The sequence below is a fragment of the Ambystoma mexicanum genome, chromosome 9, assembly GCF_040938575.1.
Source record: "Ambystoma mexicanum isolate Mex_15411 chromosome 9, UKY_AmexF1_1, whole genome shotgun sequence".
NCBI lineage: Eukaryota > Metazoa > Chordata > Amphibia > Caudata > Ambystomatidae > Ambystoma > Ambystoma mexicanum.
In genome coordinates this window covers 966,964,383-966,983,769 of record NC_090931.1, presented here as the reverse complement: position 1 = coordinate 966,983,769, position 19,387 = coordinate 966,964,383, and the positions used below count along the sequence as shown (strand labels likewise).

At 45.2% G+C, this 19,387-nt stretch overlaps 1 protein-coding gene across 1 annotated transcript in view; it reads right to left on the bottom strand.

The window, feature by feature from the left end:
• Positions 1–19,387, bottom strand: part of MYO3B (myosin IIIB) — a 3,387,754-nt gene that overhangs the window by 1,455,435 nt on the left and 1,912,932 nt on the right. The window contains exons 13-14 of the mRNA XM_069616181.1: positions 11,030–11,113; positions 10,455–10,657 (exon numbers count right to left, since the gene is read on the bottom strand). Coding sequence (XP_069472282.1) covers positions 10,455–10,657; positions 11,030–11,113 — 287 coding nt within the window. The remainder of the gene's footprint in view (positions 1–10,454; positions 10,658–11,029; positions 11,114–19,387) is intronic.

Below are 19,387 nucleotides of genomic sequence, written 5' to 3'. Positions count from 1 at the left end.
ATACATCATGACCCAGCTCGTGAGAGATTTTCACGAGAAAAGATCTTTAGACTGGGTCATTGAACAGGCTACCCGGATCTATGAGGTGCAGAAGCCCATAGAAAATAAAAGCAATACCCAGAAAAATCCCAAAACCAACAGCACCCCTGCTGCTGCCAAGGTGGCAGAGGTAAAGGTTGCCCCCGTTTTAGATTTGGAGATGGGGGGGCCTAAAAACCTGCCTGCACCAAATAATTCACAGCCCAGAAGGCCCTCGGGCCAGTCACAGACAGGGAGTTGAGGAGGTAGTCCCACAAATGGGGTCCCCCGCTCCCCTCACTATGTAAGTCCCCGCTATAAGGGAAACCGACCAATCCTGGGTTATGTGTGGACTCCTCCAGCCCAAGGTGGGGGATCCAGCCAAGCACCTGACCCGGGGAACTTCCCTCCTAACTTCCCCCAGGAGGGCAGAAATTCTCCAAATCCTGGGCAGAACTTTTTCCCCAGGTATCCACCCAATTTCCAGCCCCAAAATCATCCATCCTTCTTTCCCCAATTCCCTGAGCCCAGACAACGTAATCCGGGAGAGGGGAGGCTAAGGGTGGAGGGGTACCAAAATCTTCCCAACCAGGTGTACTACCAGAGAAGGGATAGCTACCCTTCCCGGGATCAGGCCAGGGGAGAAAATAGAGCCCCGTATCAGCCTGAGCGGGTTTCACAACTTGAGCGCCAGGTCCAAAATATGGCACGAGATCTGGGTCACATACTGAGGGCTCAACAGAACCTTCAGATGAGCATGCCACCGCCGAATGCCCCAAACTCTGGACCTGGTGCTCCAGAACAATGACGGGGGCAGCACCCCGATAACACACCGGTTCCCAGGGAGGAGGCACAAGGGGAAGGGGGGTGTAAAGCCTTGGAGGAAGCTTCCTTCCCAACTTGTAAACAGCCCCTGGAAAACCAGGAACCGGAAACAAAATCTCCTACCCCTGAAAGCCTGCCTCCAAAGGAGCAGAGGGGGGGTAGGAGAAACAAAGGACCCAAACAGACCCACTTTGTGGAGGAGGTACAGATCTTCCAATTTGAGGGAGAGGGATACTCAGAGGATCCTGGGGAAAGGACCTTCTCCTTCAGAGATGGGGGAACTCCTCCCAAAGGAAAACGGGTCCCAAGGGATTCCAATCCAGACTGGGGAGATATGGAGACTGAGCTACCGCCGCCCATCATCTCATCCCAGAACCCACAATACCAAAATCCCCTGGTTCAAACCCATCCTGGTGACTGCCTCCAAAAAGGGGGGGGGCAGCCCAGAACCGGAACCAGGGGAACCCACAATAGCTCTGATCTCCAGTTGCCAACTTTTTCTTTCAGATTCCCAAGGCTCTCCACAGAATTCTGCCCAAATCTCTTCGCTAGCAATGTCCAAAACCAGAAAGTTAGCCCACCAGTTGTCCAAAAATGTGCATTATCTGTGCCCCCTTGAGGAGAAGGAGGGAAGATACTATGCCCCGGTACAAGTACAGGGGCAGGGTACAATTTTGGCTCTGGTGGACACTGGATCCCAAGCTACCCTTCTGTCCAAAAGGGCCTTTGAGGAACTAAATGCCGGAAGGGGGGAGGATTACCGTATTCCTCTCACCTCTCTTCCTGGACAACTGCAGAACTTTGACGGGAAGGAAATACTCCCTTCGGATACCTCAACTCCGGCAATGAATTCAACATTTTCCTACATAAGGCCATGCCCGACCTGGGTGCGAGGGGTAACCTGGCTTATGTAGATGATGTCCTCATCAAAAGTTCATCTGTGGAGGAACACATAGCGGAGATCCGTTATTTTCTGACCCAGTTGAGGGCAGCCGGAGCAAAACTTTCCTTTCAGAAAGCACAGTGGTGTAGAACCCGTGTTAATTTCTTGGGGCATGAGATTACTCCTCAGGGTCTCTGTCCCCAGGAAAAGAAAGTGGAAGCACTTCAGAAACTGAAAGACCCCACAACTCTGCAGGAACTAAGGAGCCTCCTTGGACTGACTAATTACAGCAGAAAGTTCATTGAGGGCTACGCAGAGATCACCAGACCCCTGATTCATCTCCTGAAGGGGGGGTCAAGTGGGAATGGGGTCCAGAACAAGCCGAGGCAGTAAGTCAACTCAAAAGAAGCCTCTCACAAGCGCCTTGCCTAGCTTACCCTGTCAGAAACAAGGAGTTCTTCCTGGAGACGGGGTTCTCTAATACGTGCTTGACGGCAGTATTATACCAAAAGCATGACAAGGTCAATAAAGTAATCTCCTATGCGAGCAAAACTTTATCCTCTGTGGAGGAAAAATTCAACAAGTGTGAGAAGGCCCTCCTGGCAACGGTGTGGGCATTGAAGAATTACCGCCCGTTTATCCAGGGGGAACACATCATAGTGGAGACTCCACACCAGCCTCTGCAATATCTCCAAAGTGACAGAATCCGGGCCGGAAATGTAAGTAATTCCCGAATTACTTCCTGGATTCTGTCAATGCAAGGCTTTCCTGTGGAGGTCAGATATGGCCAAAACAAGAAGAGTCCCCTCGCGCAAGGTCTGGCTGACTTGCATGATTGTGCCAGAGAAAACTGTCTCGAGGACGAAAGTCTAAAAATCAAGGACAACATGGAGGCATACCTTAATTCCCCACACAAAGTCTTTGAAGAGGAAAAGTGTGAGGGAATGCCCACTGTCTATGTGGATGGATGCTCTTACCATGTTGACAACGACGGGGAGAAAGAACTGGTGGCTGGCGTAGGGAATGCATGAGTGAAGGAGTTCCCAGAACCCTCCGCTGGATACAAAATTGGTCCCCGAAGTAATCAGGTGGCAGAATTGATGGCTGTGCATCAGGCCATCCTCACTGCTGTCCAACATCAACTCCACGAACTGGTCATAATCACCGATTCGGATTGTGTATGGAACGGGTTCGTTGAGCACCTGGGTAATTGGAAAACCAGAGGCATGTTATGTGCTAATAACAAACCCCTGAAACATGGGAAGTTAATCCAAAACATTGATGATCTGGTCACCTCGAAGGGGATGACCATCTATTGGAAGAAGATCAAGGGTCATTCCAAAGTAGAGAGACCAGACAAAACTGGAAATGACTTAGCTGATCAGCTGGCCAAAACCGGGGCCATCCAACGGGATCTAATCGAAATAGAGTCCCTGTTGGGGGAAATCCAGGTCACTGCTATCACTAGGTCCCAGACAAATGCTCACAATGATCTTTCAACTGCCCAATGGAGCAAGGAGACCCCTGATGCTGATTTGATTACAGCTCAGAAGGGGGATCCAATTATTGGTAAGTTTTACCAACACCTTGAGGACCCTGAGAACTTTCCCCTGACGGATACCGAGTACATTGGAAAAGAGGACCTAAGAGTGTTGATGAAATGTCCAAAAATGTTCCGGATCCAAGACGGTTTGTTGGTAAGGAAATCCAAAGCTGGCCACGATCAGTGGGTGGTTCCTACCTCATTCCGAAGCCTGATGCTAAGTCACGCCCATGATGCGGCCACCGCCGGTCATAGGGGGTTTCACACAACATTGGAAATCTTAAGAGAGGTTGCATACTGGCCACACATGGGGCAGGACCTCAACCAATATTTGAAGGGTTGTCTTGTGTGTGCACAATTTCAGCCAACATCCCTCACACACCAGGCGCCTCTCCAAAAGAGGGGAATGACACTCCCATGGTCAGATTTACAAATCGACTTTGTAGGCCCCGTGATTCGCTCCGCTAGGGGGAATAAGTACATGTTGACTGTGACACGCTTGTTTACCAAGTGGGTGGAATGTCTCCCAGCCCAAACTGCAAGGCAGAAACGGCAGCTGCCTTGATGATTAACCACATCTTTTCCCGTTTTGGTCTACCTCAAAGGATTGAGTCAGACAGAGGTAGCCACTTCACCAGTGAAGTAATGACAAAGATGTGGGAGATACTAGGGGTCAAGAGAAAGCTACACATTGCTTACAGGCCAGCTTCTTCTGGAGCAGTGGAACGCTACAACCGGACAATTGTGAGCATCTTAAAAAAGTTTGTGGCAGATTCTGGGCCAAGTTGGGATATCCGATTACCTCTGGTCCTAATGGCCATCAGATTTACCCCTTCATCTGCAACCAAAATGTCACCATTTGAGTTGATGACTGGGCGCAAGATGGTGCTTCCTCAGCATTTGCTCTACAGGACCCAAGAGCAGACACTAATAAATGCCTCCACAACTCACGAGTATGTGGAGAATTTAAGGAAACACCTTCAACATGCTTTTGCTTATGCTCAGCGGAATCTAGAAAGATCAGCTGATAGCATGAAGACCCACTATGACCTGAAAACTTCCAGGAAGGAATATCAGGTGGGGGACCGGGTCTATTTATACAACTTCCAAAGAAACCAGGCGAAACAGCGAACATTTTTGCCTACATGGAAGGGACCCTATGAGATTTTAGACAAGATCTCCCCTGTGGCCTACAAGATCCGCATCCCCAAAGGCGGTTTGGCAGAGGGGGAAGCCAAGTGGGTCCACATAAACCAGTTGAAGTGTTGCCATCCCAGGCACACTTTTCAGCAACTGGAGGAGTCCTCTGCAATCCCAGAGGGTACCGCTCCAGAGTAATTCAATTCCAACCCTAAAAGATCCTACATATAGCCTATCAAATTCTGTGTTTCTCAAGTTTATGTGTTCCTGTCTCTTCATTTAAAAAAATGTGCATGTTCATATCTGTTGAGTTCTAAAATATATATGCCACCCCACTATATCAATGATGGAGGAGAAATGTCCATGAATAGGTATTGCCGCTTTTCCTTTGTCGTCCTAGGAGAAAGAAAACCTGGAGACTGGCCAAGGAGGATGATCCGGGGACCGGGATCCGAGACCCAAGGGGCCCGGGGTACCGCCCAATATTCCCATCAGGACCAGCGAGGAGAATCGATCGATCAGTACCGGATGGAGGAAAAGATGCTGAACTGTGCCATTTGCAGAATTGGAAGAAGATTATGCGGACATACCAGTGCGTGGGTCATCGCCTTCTGTGCACCCGACTCCCCATCGACTCAGATTTAAAGTGCAGTCGGGTGGGGGGGCCTTGTTGGGTGTCCTGACCCACGTTTGAGCTCTCATGCTGCAACATTTGGTGCTGTGGGCTTAGAAAATCCAAGATGGCCAAAAAGCTCACATGTGCGCCAAAATCCAGGGGAACCACACAGTTTGTGCACACTAAAATGGTTGCCTAACTTGCCACCCACCAGTGCGAGCAGGATGGGCCGGGGTGCCATGAGTGAAATGTGTGCCAGAGGAAAAACCGCACTTTAAAATTACCTTTGGTTTCTCTGAATGCCAGCTCAAAATGCCTATTTTCAAACATCGCAACACATCCAAAAATCTCACTGAACACCAGCGGACATCTGGCAGAATGAAGTATGTGTGCATACTAAATCTGGGAAGTTGAAGAGCCCCAAAACAATGTTCATAACAAGACTGGCTGAGCTCTGCAGGTCTGCAGCAGCCTAACTGAAACTGGATTTAAAACTACCAAAAATCGGAAATGTTTAAATTAACTGAGTGACCTACTTTTGAGTGTCACATAGTTTGTAACTGTTAAAATGTCATAGTTTTGAACTTAGAATCAGCATTCTAGCTGCATATGTAAAAATTGTCTTGACTTAAACTGGGGAACAAAAAGTGACATTTTACCTGAAACCTGTCTTAAGGAAACTGGAATTCTGCCAGACAGCTACCCCCGACAGGAGTGGGGGCTTGCCCAACAAATGCATTCCCAGGCCTGGCTGCATTCTGTTGCTCCTGCCAAAAGGAGGTCACACACTCTGATTGAATTACCAGGGGATTGCAAGAAACTAAAGAAAGGGCCCAGGCAGATGGTTTATTAGGGTGGTCGTAAATGGCTTCCTTTTGAACAAAGCCCTGCCTTGACTCAGGCAGATGGTTTATTGGGGGGACCGTAAAACAGCTTCCTCTTGGCAGAAGCTGGGAGGGGCAGGGTCTCTGAGCTCGGCAGAAACTGGATAAACTGGTTTCTATACCATGTGACCTGAAAAGACAAACCTCTGTTGGCCAGAATATGATTCTAAGAAAGATGTATAACTCACAGTGCGGACTTGTCAAAACTATTTAAATGATACCATAATTCTAGTGATTTTTCGGTGCACGTTTTAAGACGCGTTGGGAATTTGTGTGATGTTCTGGGGCAAAACCCCGCTATTTATTGACACCACACACTCTGTGTTTAAGCTAGAGACATGGGAATTTACTGGAGTATGTATGGACAGGCCGTGTATATGTGTATAATTTTTAATGAAAAACCAATGTTGCAAAACCAGTTAAAAACGCAAAATGTTGCCAGTTCTGAATGCGAGCTCTTAGAAACATCAGAGTTTGAACAGAGTATACCTCATGTGATCCGTGATGGGTGCATGTAATTTCAAACCACTGTGTATCTATGAAATATGTCTTTAGGTCAAATATAGATTTGTGTGTAATTTGACAGGGGAGTGTCCTTTCTGCAAGCCATTAAATGACATCATTCTGACACACAATCCTGTTCTCCAGTGAGAACGCAAAGAATTCTCCAACCTATCAGAACTCTGAAGGGGTTGGGCCTAGAAGGCTAGCCTCTCCACCCACTTTCAAAACACATAAAAAGAGACTGCTGGGACAGGTAGAGAGATTCAATTCCATTTGCTGCGGAGCATGCTGACCGACGACTTCACATCCAGAGATCCTACACTTAGACTTCCAAGCTAAACAGAGACTACAGAACTTTGAACCAAGAAGGCCCACTGCAAGCAAAAGTATTTGTCAGCAGGCCCAAAAAATCATTTGCAGACTATCAACAGCCGGGCGAGCTGTTTGAATTCAACAAGCTTAGAACCAACTTGCTACTCCTTATACTTTTGCCGTAATCGTGATTCACGCATTCGCGAATTTTGCCGCGATTCACGATTTGGTTAAAAATCCAGCCACGTGTGAAAACAGCAGCTTCCTTGCTTTCCTTTGCCAAAAATTTGTTTAACCTGCTAGTTACTCCTAGATCCTTGCTAAAGTGAGCCTGAACTCATCCCAAGTATATTTCACTCACCCTGAACCTCCTAAAGGGAATTAAAACCATTTTCAGCATATTCCTCACTTCATTGCCAGCACATATAAAAAGTTTCAAACTTCTGTAGTCTAAGCTTGCTGGGGTGAACTGAATTACATTTGATTGCATTTCTAAGAACTGTGTGCTCTCCTCTTCATTTCCTTACATTGCATAAGGGGGGGAGTGGATTGCCAGAGAAAAGTGATTACATTGTTTTGTTGAAATCATATTGAGTATTTTCTGTATTGCATTTTCATTCAACATTGCATCCATCTGAAACTAGATAAAGCATTCTCTACCACCTTATTCTTCTGTTCCTATTCCCAAGCGTGCTACCTCATCCTTTATACTACTCCTGGGTAATCAAATCAGTTTATTAGTAGAACATTACCCAGTGTTGTTAACTGCTCATGTTCTGAAGTGTGATATTAATTATTAATTTATTATAAAGTGTGATATATATATATTGTTTACATTCTCAAATAAACCGTTTAAACTTGCAAAACAGAACTACTTCTTGGCTCAGTGGGGTCAGGGGGATTCCAAGAGAGGGGTGTTATATAGGGGTAGTCATCCAGAAGTCATGAACTGGACATAAAGATATATCAATAAGGGTTTCCATTCAGTATCCCAGATTAGGCATTGACTTAGCTGTAGTGTTGAATTGAATCCTCTTACAGGTGCCCCCTGCCACCGGGGCCCAGGTGGCGGGTGGACCACTGGCTGGAGACATTGACCAAACATGCTGTATTAAGCTAGGCCCTGGAAACCATTTTGTGAAATCAAAATGGCATGAGCCCTGTGCACCGCAGCGCGGCCCCCACCCTTGGAGAGTCTCACTTGTCCCTGCGGCCGCAGCTCCCTGGCAGATCCGCTGAGAGCCCGTTCCCACGAGCAGACGGACATGAGCTACTGCTAGATGCAAACACTGTAACATTCACCTTCCGCAGTGTATCACTGCCCTCAGCATGACCCGGCCAGCAGGGCCAGGGTGGAAAAGAACTGTAACATTGTCCCCCGACAAAAGTAGAGACCCCAAATACTAATATGTAACCTGCCCGTGACAAAACTCTTCTCTCCAGGACCTTTTTGATTAAAACATGTAACCTCCAGGAAGAGGGCAGAATGTGTGTTTATATGGCATTCTGGTTAAAGTACCCACATCCCCGTAGCTATGGGCAAAAGGTAAAAGTGTCCCGGGGTTTTCATGTTATATGTTTCGCCGAGAAGAATGCACCGCAAGGTCCCATGCCATAACTGAACTAATGCTGCTAGAGTGCAAAGGAAGACAAATTCAACCCCATTGGGAGCTCATGTAAATGGTGCACGAAAATGCACAATATGTATTTGAATGTCCAAGCTCACCATGTGTCACTGCCATCAGTCTCTTTGGACAGTTGTTCCTGCGTGCTTCACCAACCTTACTACTACCTCGCTTACCGTGCATGTATAGAAATGTAACAAAATGTTGTGGTTGTTAAATACTTAACATATAGTTATCGATTGCAAAATGGGTATAGGTAACGCATTTGAAATGGCCAAGTAAAGACACTAACAATGTAGAAAACATAAGCTTTGAAAAGACTCAATGAGTATTGTACATCATATGAATGTTTATGCCTCTTCCACATAATCTGCAACGCACGAGGAAAATACCATTGTGGGCATATCCAAGGCCATTCCCCCTTCCTCCCCATTGAAGCCTGCCAGAAGGAAAGCAGAGGCCTGTGCTGCTCTGCTTCACCTCCCCCAATTCGGCTGGAGCCGCTTCAAACATTCACGTTCCCCCGCAGCTCCCAGGGCCGCGGCCAGCCACCTGAATTATTTACAACCCAGCAGTAAACCCCGGCCATAAACGCAGGCCCGAAGGCGCCCTTTCTTAGGCTCCACGACCCACCAGCTCACCCCAGGTTAATGGCCCCTGTAAAATTAGGACACCCAATATTATAGCAACACTGTAGGAACACATTCATAATGACTTCTAATGAGACATGATAACTTGGACAGCTCGTCCCCTGCCATGAGACCCAACCTCGCGACCTATGATACCCGGTCAATAGGACGATGGTAACCATGTATTGATGTATCACCAAAGGACCCCACGCTAGGTGCATTCCTCCTGTGTTGCATTAACCTGTAGAATAACCTATTGGAAGATTTACCGGGGAAGATAATATTGCAATATTGAATGAATGCGGTGTGCGTGGCCTTAGGGCAGAAAGCCAAGAAAGACGTTCATCACTGACACTGGTCACGGCTGGCACAACAACACCGCCCGGATGAGCCCAGCTGACCTGCCCGGCCCGGCCCACGTGGGTAACCAGTGACGTCCACCAACCACGGCAAACCACATCACAGCTGCACCTATAGTTAGTCGTCGCCACTCAATCCCCACGAACTTGTGCCCCCTATAGTGTGTAGGTTCTTATGACGCATTTTGTAAATATATACGCCTGTCTTTGCTATTGTCAGACAGAGCGCTCTCAGAGTTTGCAGAGTCCTTTGCATGCCCTATTCTGACTTATATAAACTCCCATTAAGCTCACCCGCACTTTGTCTTAGCCTTATTCCCATCTTGGGAGAGTCCATTATTGTCTCTCATTGTGGGGAGGATCGTGCTATCTGGGGACGCTCGCCTTTATGTTTTATGTATTTGTAGACGTTTTATGAGGGAAAGTACAGATAAAAAACGAAACACAAAAAATAAGGCCTAATAAATATACAGACAAAAGAGAGCAAATAAGGAACAACAAGCACCAAAAACAGAAACTCTCCAGAAAAGATTGCCAAGCTCTACCAAAATCCAGCAAAACTCCTCTAAACCACATCCTGCGAGCCTGCCCTGTACCCTCCTACAACCAGACAAAACCCAGAAAAGCAAGTGAAAGTGAGTCTGTCATAGGGCTACAAGAGCTTCAGGAGTTCTGATTGGCGTAGCCTAGTTACACTCACTGCAACAAGCTCGTACGCAATTTCATGCGCTATGTTGGGCTCCTGGCGAATCCTGTGAGATCTTGCAAGCCAGCCGAATACCGTTTAGGGGATTCATTGTGATTCACTAGATCGGCAGGCAGACGTTTACAGCCCAGGCTTACTTTCATGTATTATGGGTTCAGCGACTGTGAGCCACACACTTATATGGCTGCATGTTGCTGTTTAGAACAGCAAAGGGCGTTTTGCACTGCTGAAAAGTGACTTTGCACTGCCGACACAAACCCTGATTGGCTTGTGCCAGCAGTGGAAAGTCACTTTTCAGCATTGCAAATTCACTTTCAACCGGGCAAATATTCCATGAATCGGACCCAAAGTAGGGTTCTTCGGAAAATGAAAGATACAACAATAAGAATTCCTAAGTGCACTACACTTACACGGCCTGCTTTATGACTCTGGATTTTTCCAAAAGGTATTCTGAGATTTTTGCCCCCATCACAGCTCCGGTGGGCGTGAACATCATTTCCAGGTACTTTCCGAAGCGGCTGGAGTTGTCGTTGATGGCGGTGCAGGCATTCCCAAAGGCCTCCACCAGAGGGTTCACCTGCAGGATTTTTTCCCGCAGAGCACGGTTGTTAGCCTGCGCAGAGGAAACACGTCATTACAAGGGGCCCCACAGGGCCCATGCTGAAGCACACTGAAATCATTACAAAACTGCAAAAACTACAAAATTAATCAGAATACATAGCAGTGAGGATCTAAACAATTTGAGTTTTGTGTATTTTGTAAAACGCTTATATTATAAATAAAAATGAAAAGAAAGTAATCGTATTCTATTCCCACCACAGACTGGTCCCCTGAACGGTTAAACTGTAAAAACGCATTTATATTTCAGAGGGACATCGGATACATTCTTCGGCTTTAAATATACAATAATGACTAGCATTAGCTCCCAGCCTTCTAACTAACAGAGTTATGTAAATGCTGCCTCGGCCATCCAGGCAGTAGGTACCTTGCCCAGGAAGGTCAGGTGCTGGACAATGAGGTGGGCACTCTCCGTCTTCCCAGCACCGCTTTCTCCGCTGATGACGATGCACTGCCAGGGAAGGACAAGAATGAAGTGTACATGATTAACAGAGCATTGCCAGTGCATTCAAGAACACCAAGCAGCGATGCTGCCCTATTCACACAACGGATCTGTTTCAGAAAAGCTTCCCAACTCGGCCACTCGGTTTGGCAACGTGTGGAATACATGAAAACATTGTAGATCACCAAGGAGGGAGATGTTTAGACGCCACATGGGAGAACTTAAGTTGCCCACTGAATTGCATGGTTGTATACTAATTGACCTTTTCATAATTGACCTTGGGAGAATTGACCTAATTTAGAAGGTCAATTAGGACATATATGCGGGAGGAACCCTCCCGCAACTCCCCACACAATCCAAAACCCCCTGCCATCCCCCACCCAATCCCCTTGTATTATTTGTTATCCAAAACCAACCCAATACATATATAAAATCACTAAAATAATATAAAGGTCAATTGTGCAGAAGGTCAATTAGGACCACTATAATTAGCTCAATTGTGCAAAAGGTCAATTGTAAAAGGTCAATTTGGGTAATACCAATTGGCATTGGGGTGAGTGACATTCCAGGAGGGAGATAGTAAATATCTGGGGTCATGCATGCTCAACATTCTATGACAGGTGAATCAAAAATAAGCACATGGCTCAGAAGCCCTTGCCTTTATGATTGTAAACATAAAGGTCGATGCGCATGCCCAGTAATTCTGCTCTCCTCTGGGAGCAGGTAATCTGGGCCAAGAGTTCTTCTCATGTCAGGATGCACGAGTTGAAGACGACTGAAGCTTGCAGCCTTTCCAAGACACCTTCCTGACCCATGCGCCGATCCAATTGGACTCTGAACCTTGCAGCCTTTCCAAGACAAATTCCCGTCGCGCGCACCGATCCAATTGGACTCAGAGCTCTACCTGGCAAACAAGCATTTTAAATCCTAATAGTTGTTGGCTGTCATGTACCAAGTGCAAACTCAAATTCCTCATTGAACTTCATTGAACTTCATGGACAGGACAGCAATACAGTTCACACTGTTTCATGACGCCTTTTGCTCAAGGGTGGCTACCCCCAATATGCTGCTGTCCCTTTTCTCCCAACCTTCATCAGAAAGTGTAATAAACTATCCGATTTAAAGCTCCTGCACCCAGATCCTGAACGAACCCTTTTCTATTCACACTCCCAAATGATACCAACCACTCACCAATACTGTGCAAGTCCAAGTCAAAGCTGAAACATCCCCCTGTGATTCACAATTCCATGCAATTGAATACACCTGACTTTTGCAGCCTAACGAGACCTGCAATGCCCCCCCCTCTAGTCAGATCTTTTTCAAAAGTGTACGAGTGCTTTCGTCGCCTTTCAAGGAAGCCTTAAGTCCCTCTGAATAAAATAAATAAAGCCCCCGTAACCCTTTGGTATGGCCATTTTTCAAAATCTCTAGAATTAAAACAGGTGGTTATAAACTAAATGGCATAAAAACCTGAGAGCAGAAAATACAATCTCCCCAACAATGTAGTTCAAGAAATACAACAAGGTAACTCTGGGAAGGGGGGCGTAAAGAGCCATGTAAGACATGCCTCCAAGTGTCTTCACTACAGCTGCAGGATTTGGGGCCCGATAACAGATCTCGGCACACCCACCACACGGGACACTGGGTGCCTTGGGTGGTGTGCAGTAGGTTTGGAGGTGGACCGCCCGCAGGGAAGATAAGTGGTCACCTTTTCTGGTTGATCTGTGTCGAACAAGGTCACTTCCTGGGGAGGACAGAGCATGGCCAATCCAGCCGACACAGTGGTGTGTGGCGTGATCGAGATAGCACCACAAAGAGGAACCGTGATACAAGGTAAGTCCGAGTGGTGCGTGTCGGATGCTTCACACCTCAGCCGTGAAACATTGCTTTCAAATAGAAAGCTCACATTGTGACTGAGGCAACCTGCCTGGATACATGTGGACTGGGGTAAGGAGGAACAATAGTCCCTCTATGCCTGAACATGATGGCTCTGCCCATGATTCTCTGAGTGCAAACCAGTAGAAGATCTAAAAATGAGGTGACAAATGTAATGATTCATATTTACTTTAGCCTAAGGAGATTCAAATGCCCGGCAGGAGCAGAAGAAGGTAAGCCCCCTACTGGAGCAGATGATACAGGAACTATATGGCCTGCTCACCCCACAACACAAAACCCATACCTGGCACCCTGTCTACCTACCCCCAAAACAAAAGACTGTTACTTGGCATCCTGCCTCCCCACCAATATGCATTATATAAATGGTTATTATGATAATTATTTATGGAGTAACACTATACATTATAAACCCATATGAGTGAGACTTTCCCTTTAGATAGTTAAGGGAAATAAGCAGTGGAGTAGAGGGCCCCCCACAGCCGATGTGATGTATGGGCCCCGCCACACCATTTCCTGAAGAGGGGGGCATAAAGCTTCAGAAATACATTAATTCTTACAAAGAATACAAAGAATTTCTTTCTGATGTCAAAGTACATGCAGAAGGAAAAGGACAGGTTACAGCACGGGATGGAGGTGCTCTGGCTCCACTGGGCATTTTAGGAACTTGAGGAACTGGGAAGCTGTCCCTGCTTCCTGATTCCTGTAGACATGGTGGTGTATGAGAGCTGGCCCAGAGGCCTGCATGGAGAGGTGCCCCTGTGGGAAGATGGACTGGGGAAACAGCATGTAAGAAGAAAAAGAAAAAAAGTGATTTTAGAAGTGTGTGTGCATGCAATGGTGTTGTAGGATTATGAGGTGTGAATGTATGTATGCGTGCATGCATGCAAGGTTGCGCTATGTATCATGTAATGTTTTTTCAAATGAGTGAGTGTATGAGTGATTGGGTAAGCATGCAACTGAGCAAGCGTATGGTGTATGGGTGAGCATGTGAATGAGCCAGTGAATGATATAAGTAAATGAGAGAGTAAATGTTGTGTGAATTGGTGTGAGCATGTGTTTGTACTGGGCCGGCCACCTATGAGCTGATTTTGGCAGGAAGGGGTGAGGGGCAGGGCAGTGTTTTTTTTTTACTATGGCAATTTTAATGGGCATCGATCCATGATAAAACAAGCATGATATATGTTTTTACGCGGCTTGAATGGCATTTTGGCGGAGCCAGTCTAGCCATTTCTTACTGTGACATGACATATTGTACTGGCAGTTATAATAAAGCAAGCATGATAATTGTTATCATATTGTTTTGTAATGTATTTATTGGTATTTACAGTTTTAAAGAACATTTTAGACCTATACAAAACCAATACAAACTATTATAACAAACTATATTTTTTAACAAATAATAATCACACATGTATGTCACAAATACCCTTTTAAAATATTAATATCATACATTTAAAATGCAAGTTCTAGAAAGATGAACATTTTCAGGGTAAATTACATTATTAAACTAAAAGAGGGGTTGTCCCTGCATGGCCCTTGCACAGTACTGTAAGAAATCTGACACGTGCAAGAATCAATGCTATAGAATATGAATGTAGTATCATATACCAGAACACAGGAGAATTTAAATCCTTGCGCTGATATACACATTTACAAAATATCACCTCCTGATCTGGTAAGGTGGCCTTACATTCACTAGCAAGATGTTTCATAGTTTCTAGCGTTCTTGGGGATTTACATAAATGGCAACACCCCTCTGCAATTACTAGATGGAACCTAAAACGCATGTATACTGCCCTATATTTTGCGTCTAGAAAGTGTTCAATATATCTGGGTATTGGGGTAGTTCATAAGAAATTGGTAAAGTTAAAGCAGTGTGCCTACCCACATTGTTAATTATATGTCAATATATTAAATTAATATTACAACCCTGCTGCAACTGCCCAAGAGAGGCTGCCCTTCATCTGACTGCCACCTGAAATTCAACTGAATTCAAAGTCAATTAGGCATAGTGTGCTGGGTCCTATTAACCATAAGATCAATACATACTCAGTGATAGCAATTTAAGGAATACATTTATTATATTCATATATCATATCATGACCTCATTCCATAAGCCAACACAAGCCAATTGGTGCAGTGCATGTGTTTCACCCCTCGAATGGTTTTTATCAAGTCTGAATTGACAAACAAGGCTACATTTACAAATATATACTTGTTGGGTTTCAGTTGTAACTCTCTGCTCACAGGTTATATACAGTGGTAATCATTTCCATGAGCACTTCACTTCCATAAACAATTTCCACTGTACATCCATTAGAAATGATAATTTTATACTCATAGAATTTGCTAATCAGGGCCAGATTACAGAAACATTGCCCCAGTGCAAGTGCAAAGTTTGCATGGTATTAGCCCTAGGGCAAAGCTTGCCCTATGTCTGAAAACAATGGCACACATTAGAAAACTATTGCACCATGACAAGTGCAGTTTGGCATGGTTTAAGTACCAGCGAAAAAATTGCCCCAGTGCAAAAAAGATACATTTTCAATGCTTTTTTTTTTTTTTTTACACGGGCAACGTTTGTCTTAGTGCTAATACCATTCCGTATTAGCACTAGGGCAAACTTTGCCCTGTTGCAATAATGCAGTCCAAATCTATCTTTGTTGCAATAATGCAGTGAAAATCTATCTTTTTTGCACAAGGGCAATTTTTGCCCTGGTACTTATACCCTGCCAAACTGCACTTGTCATGGTGCAATAGTTTTCTAATGTGTCCCATTGGTTCTAAAAATAGGGCAAACTGTGCCCTAGTGCTAATACTGTGCACACTTTGCACTTGCACCGGTGCAAATTTCTGTAATTTGGCCCAGGGGCCAGATTACAGAAACATTGCACAAGTACAAGTGCAAATATGCACGGTATTAGCACCAGGGCAAAGTTTGCCCAATTTTTTTAAATACTGGGACATATTAGAAACTTATTACACTATGACAAGTGCGGTTTGGCAGGGTATAAACACCAGGGAAAAAATTGCCCTTGGGCAAAAAACATACAGTTTCACTGCATTATTGAAACAGGACAATGCTTGCCCTAGTGCTAATATAGAATGGTATTAGCACTAGGGCAAACTTTGCCCGGGTGAAAAAATTCATCAAACATGTATCTTTTTTGCACTATGACAATTTTTGCCCTAATGCTTATATCATGCCAAACTGTACGTGTTTGTTTGTTTTGTTTGTTTTATTTATTTATGTATCGCTCCAGACCCAGAGGTAAAAAGGCGCTTCGGGAAACTGTTACATGGTACATAATATACAGTTTACATTTATACAGTTTACAGGTAAAAAGCACAATTAAGTATAGGCAGTATTGTCAGACATAGGCAAGAGCAGATGGAAAATGCTAGTTTTTATCCAGTAACCACCTGTTTCCTAAAAGACTGAAAGGACTCGATAGATTTGTCATGGTGCAATAGTTTTCTTATATGTCCTCGTGTTTTTAAAAATAGGGCAAACTTTGCCCTAGTTCTAATACCGTGCAACTTTGCACTTGTACCGGTGCAACGTTTCTGTAATCTGGCCCCAGGTGGGGAAAGAAGAAAACAGAAAAAAGAAGGTTGGAAAATTAGAAATCACAACCGGTTAAGGGGCCAGATTACAGAAACTTTGCACTGGTGAAAGTGCAAAGTTTGCACGGTATTAGCACTAGAGCAAAGTTTGCCATATTTTCAAAAACACTGTGACGCATTAAAAAACCATTGCACCTCGACAAGTGCATTTTGGAATATTAAAAGCACAAGTGAAAAAATTGCCCTATTGCAAAAAAGATGCATTTTCAATACATTTCTGCACCAGGGCAACGTTTTCCCTAGTGCTAATACAGAATTGTATTAGCAATATGGCCAACTTTGCCCTGATGCAAACATGCATCACAAATGTATCTCTTTAGCAGTAGGGCAATTTTAGCCCTGGTGCTTTTAATATGCCAAACTGCACTTATCGAGGTGCAATGGTTTTTAATGTGTCCAAGTGTTTTTAAAAATAGGGCAAACGTTGCCCTGGTGCTAATACCGTGCAAACTTTGCGCTTGCACCGGGGCAAAGTTTATGTAATCTGGCCCCAGATGTGTATTTATTTACTGTTAACTTGCGTTTATATTTTACCTAATTCTATTGATAATTATATTATGGACCTTCTGGTAATTTCCTGTTGGTGAACCGATATGAATTTCACATGTCTATTCCTGGACATACGAATCTGTAGTTTAAGTTGTAAATTGCGTTATTCATACATGTTTGTAGTCAGATCAACATGGTCTAAAAATATTGCAAGTTTCTGTTATTCATTACCTGAACCCTAAGTTCTTATTACTATAGTTTATCAATGATGGTTATGTTCCCAGTCATACATTCCTTTTATTTCCTTTCTGTTCAATATCTTGTTGAAGTTTCCTTACAAGAAATCAGATCACAAGGGATATTTCTTATGTTAGAGTGAAAGAATATTTACCCATGGAGAAACTACTCTCAAACTGCCTGTTCCATGTGTTGGTGCGGTCACCATCTTAACGCTCAATTTATTGCAGTCATGTCATGCTCCCACATGATGACATCACATGTATTTCACGCAACAACATTGATTGTCAAAATAAAATGTTACTGTGTGTACGTTAGGTTCCTATAACTATAACACTAATTGATTATTGCCAAAATGTATGACTTGTTTGTTTTGTACATTAGTACCCGGCGAGGGCACAATCAGAATGAAACAAGCATTCTGATTGGCCCTCGCCGGGGCTTTACCCGGCCGAGAATCTTTCGATTCTCAGCCGGGATTCCAGCTGCCTTTTCCACGGCGGGGGGCTGTGGCAGCCCCTCAGCCAATGAGGAGGCTCGAAGCGGGGCCATCCCTGCTCCAAACCTCCCCCCGGCTGAGAAGCTGCCTTCGCCCCCAAGAAAATGGCCTCCATGGAAAGGGAAAACGGACAACGTTTTCCCTTTCCATGGTGGCCATCGGGAGCGGACACACTGGGAACAGAAGCATTCCCAACACGTCCGCTCCTGAAAAAAAAAAGAAAGGAAAGTGGGGTTGGGAGGGCAGAAGGGAGTGTGTGGGAGCAAGGGGCCATCAGGCCCCTCGCGTCCTTTACTTCTCTGTACAAAACTCGGACCAAGTGCCTCCAGTGATGGGTTCGCCCCTCGCCCTTAAGCGATGTCGACTTTGGTCAACATTCGCGTAGATGGGACCACTGTACAGGACACAGGGCATCCATTTTTGTACCCCCTTTTGACTCCATCTTGGTGACTAGGCCTCACTGTGATAGTACAAAACACTTCTTTTCCCTTTCTCGCAACGGCCAGACGCACAGGGCACATGGTCCCCACCATCGTTCCCACTCTGACTGGAAAACTCTGCGGTTCCATTCTCACGCTGAAGCCGGAGGTGCTTGCAACAAATAATAAATGTAACACATCACTCTTCCTCTGAGATCACTGTCCTGCATGTGAACCAGCATGAGCTAAGCACATAGCTCGTCCATCTCCACAAACGTGTCCTTGCCCCTGCACCCTCGCCAGCGGAAACTTTCTGCCATTGTGACCCTGTGCCCCTGCAAGGTATTCCTTTCATGTGCCAGATCACTGACCAAGCCATGATGCCCACACAACAGATCCCCAACTAACATTAGACCCTTGCTGCAGTATATCGTTGTCTACCACTAACAAATGTCACATACCAGAGTTTCTTATGAATGCAGACCTTAACTTCAACCAGTGTTATTATGGTGGTCAAGACTCTTAACCTAAAGCCTTTATAATCCCATATAATTGATAGTATAGATATACGTGTGACTTTTATAGAGACATGATGAATTATTCAAACATTACAAATGATTGTTATTTAGTGCATGTATTTTGAGAATAATTATGTTAGCTTAGATAGTGACCACCCTGCTTCACAGCGACCTGACCTTCACCCATTCGGAGCACAGATGCCTGACGTCCACCCTCCCGCCAACCAAGCAGCCAACCCGGAGGAAGACAGGCCACCAACACCTTGGGCACCATATGGACTGTCCAATCCGGGACCAACGTAGTATCTAATGTTAGTTGGGTCATTTGTCCTATAAAATGTATTGTAACATTAATTTTGGTCACAGCGCTCTCAGAGGCAACAGAGATCTTTGAATGTCATTTACTTGTATAAACCTTGCCTTGAACTCTCGCAGCCTGCTCTCTTTGCCTCATTCCCCGTCAGGGGTGTGTCAGTTGTATTCCTTTGCATGAGAAAGACGGGGAGGGCACAAACAGGAGGGAGGGAAAAAACCAACGTACCTGAGTCCCCGGCGGGGGACGATGGAAGTCTCCAGCCCTGTGGAGACTTGAAACGGG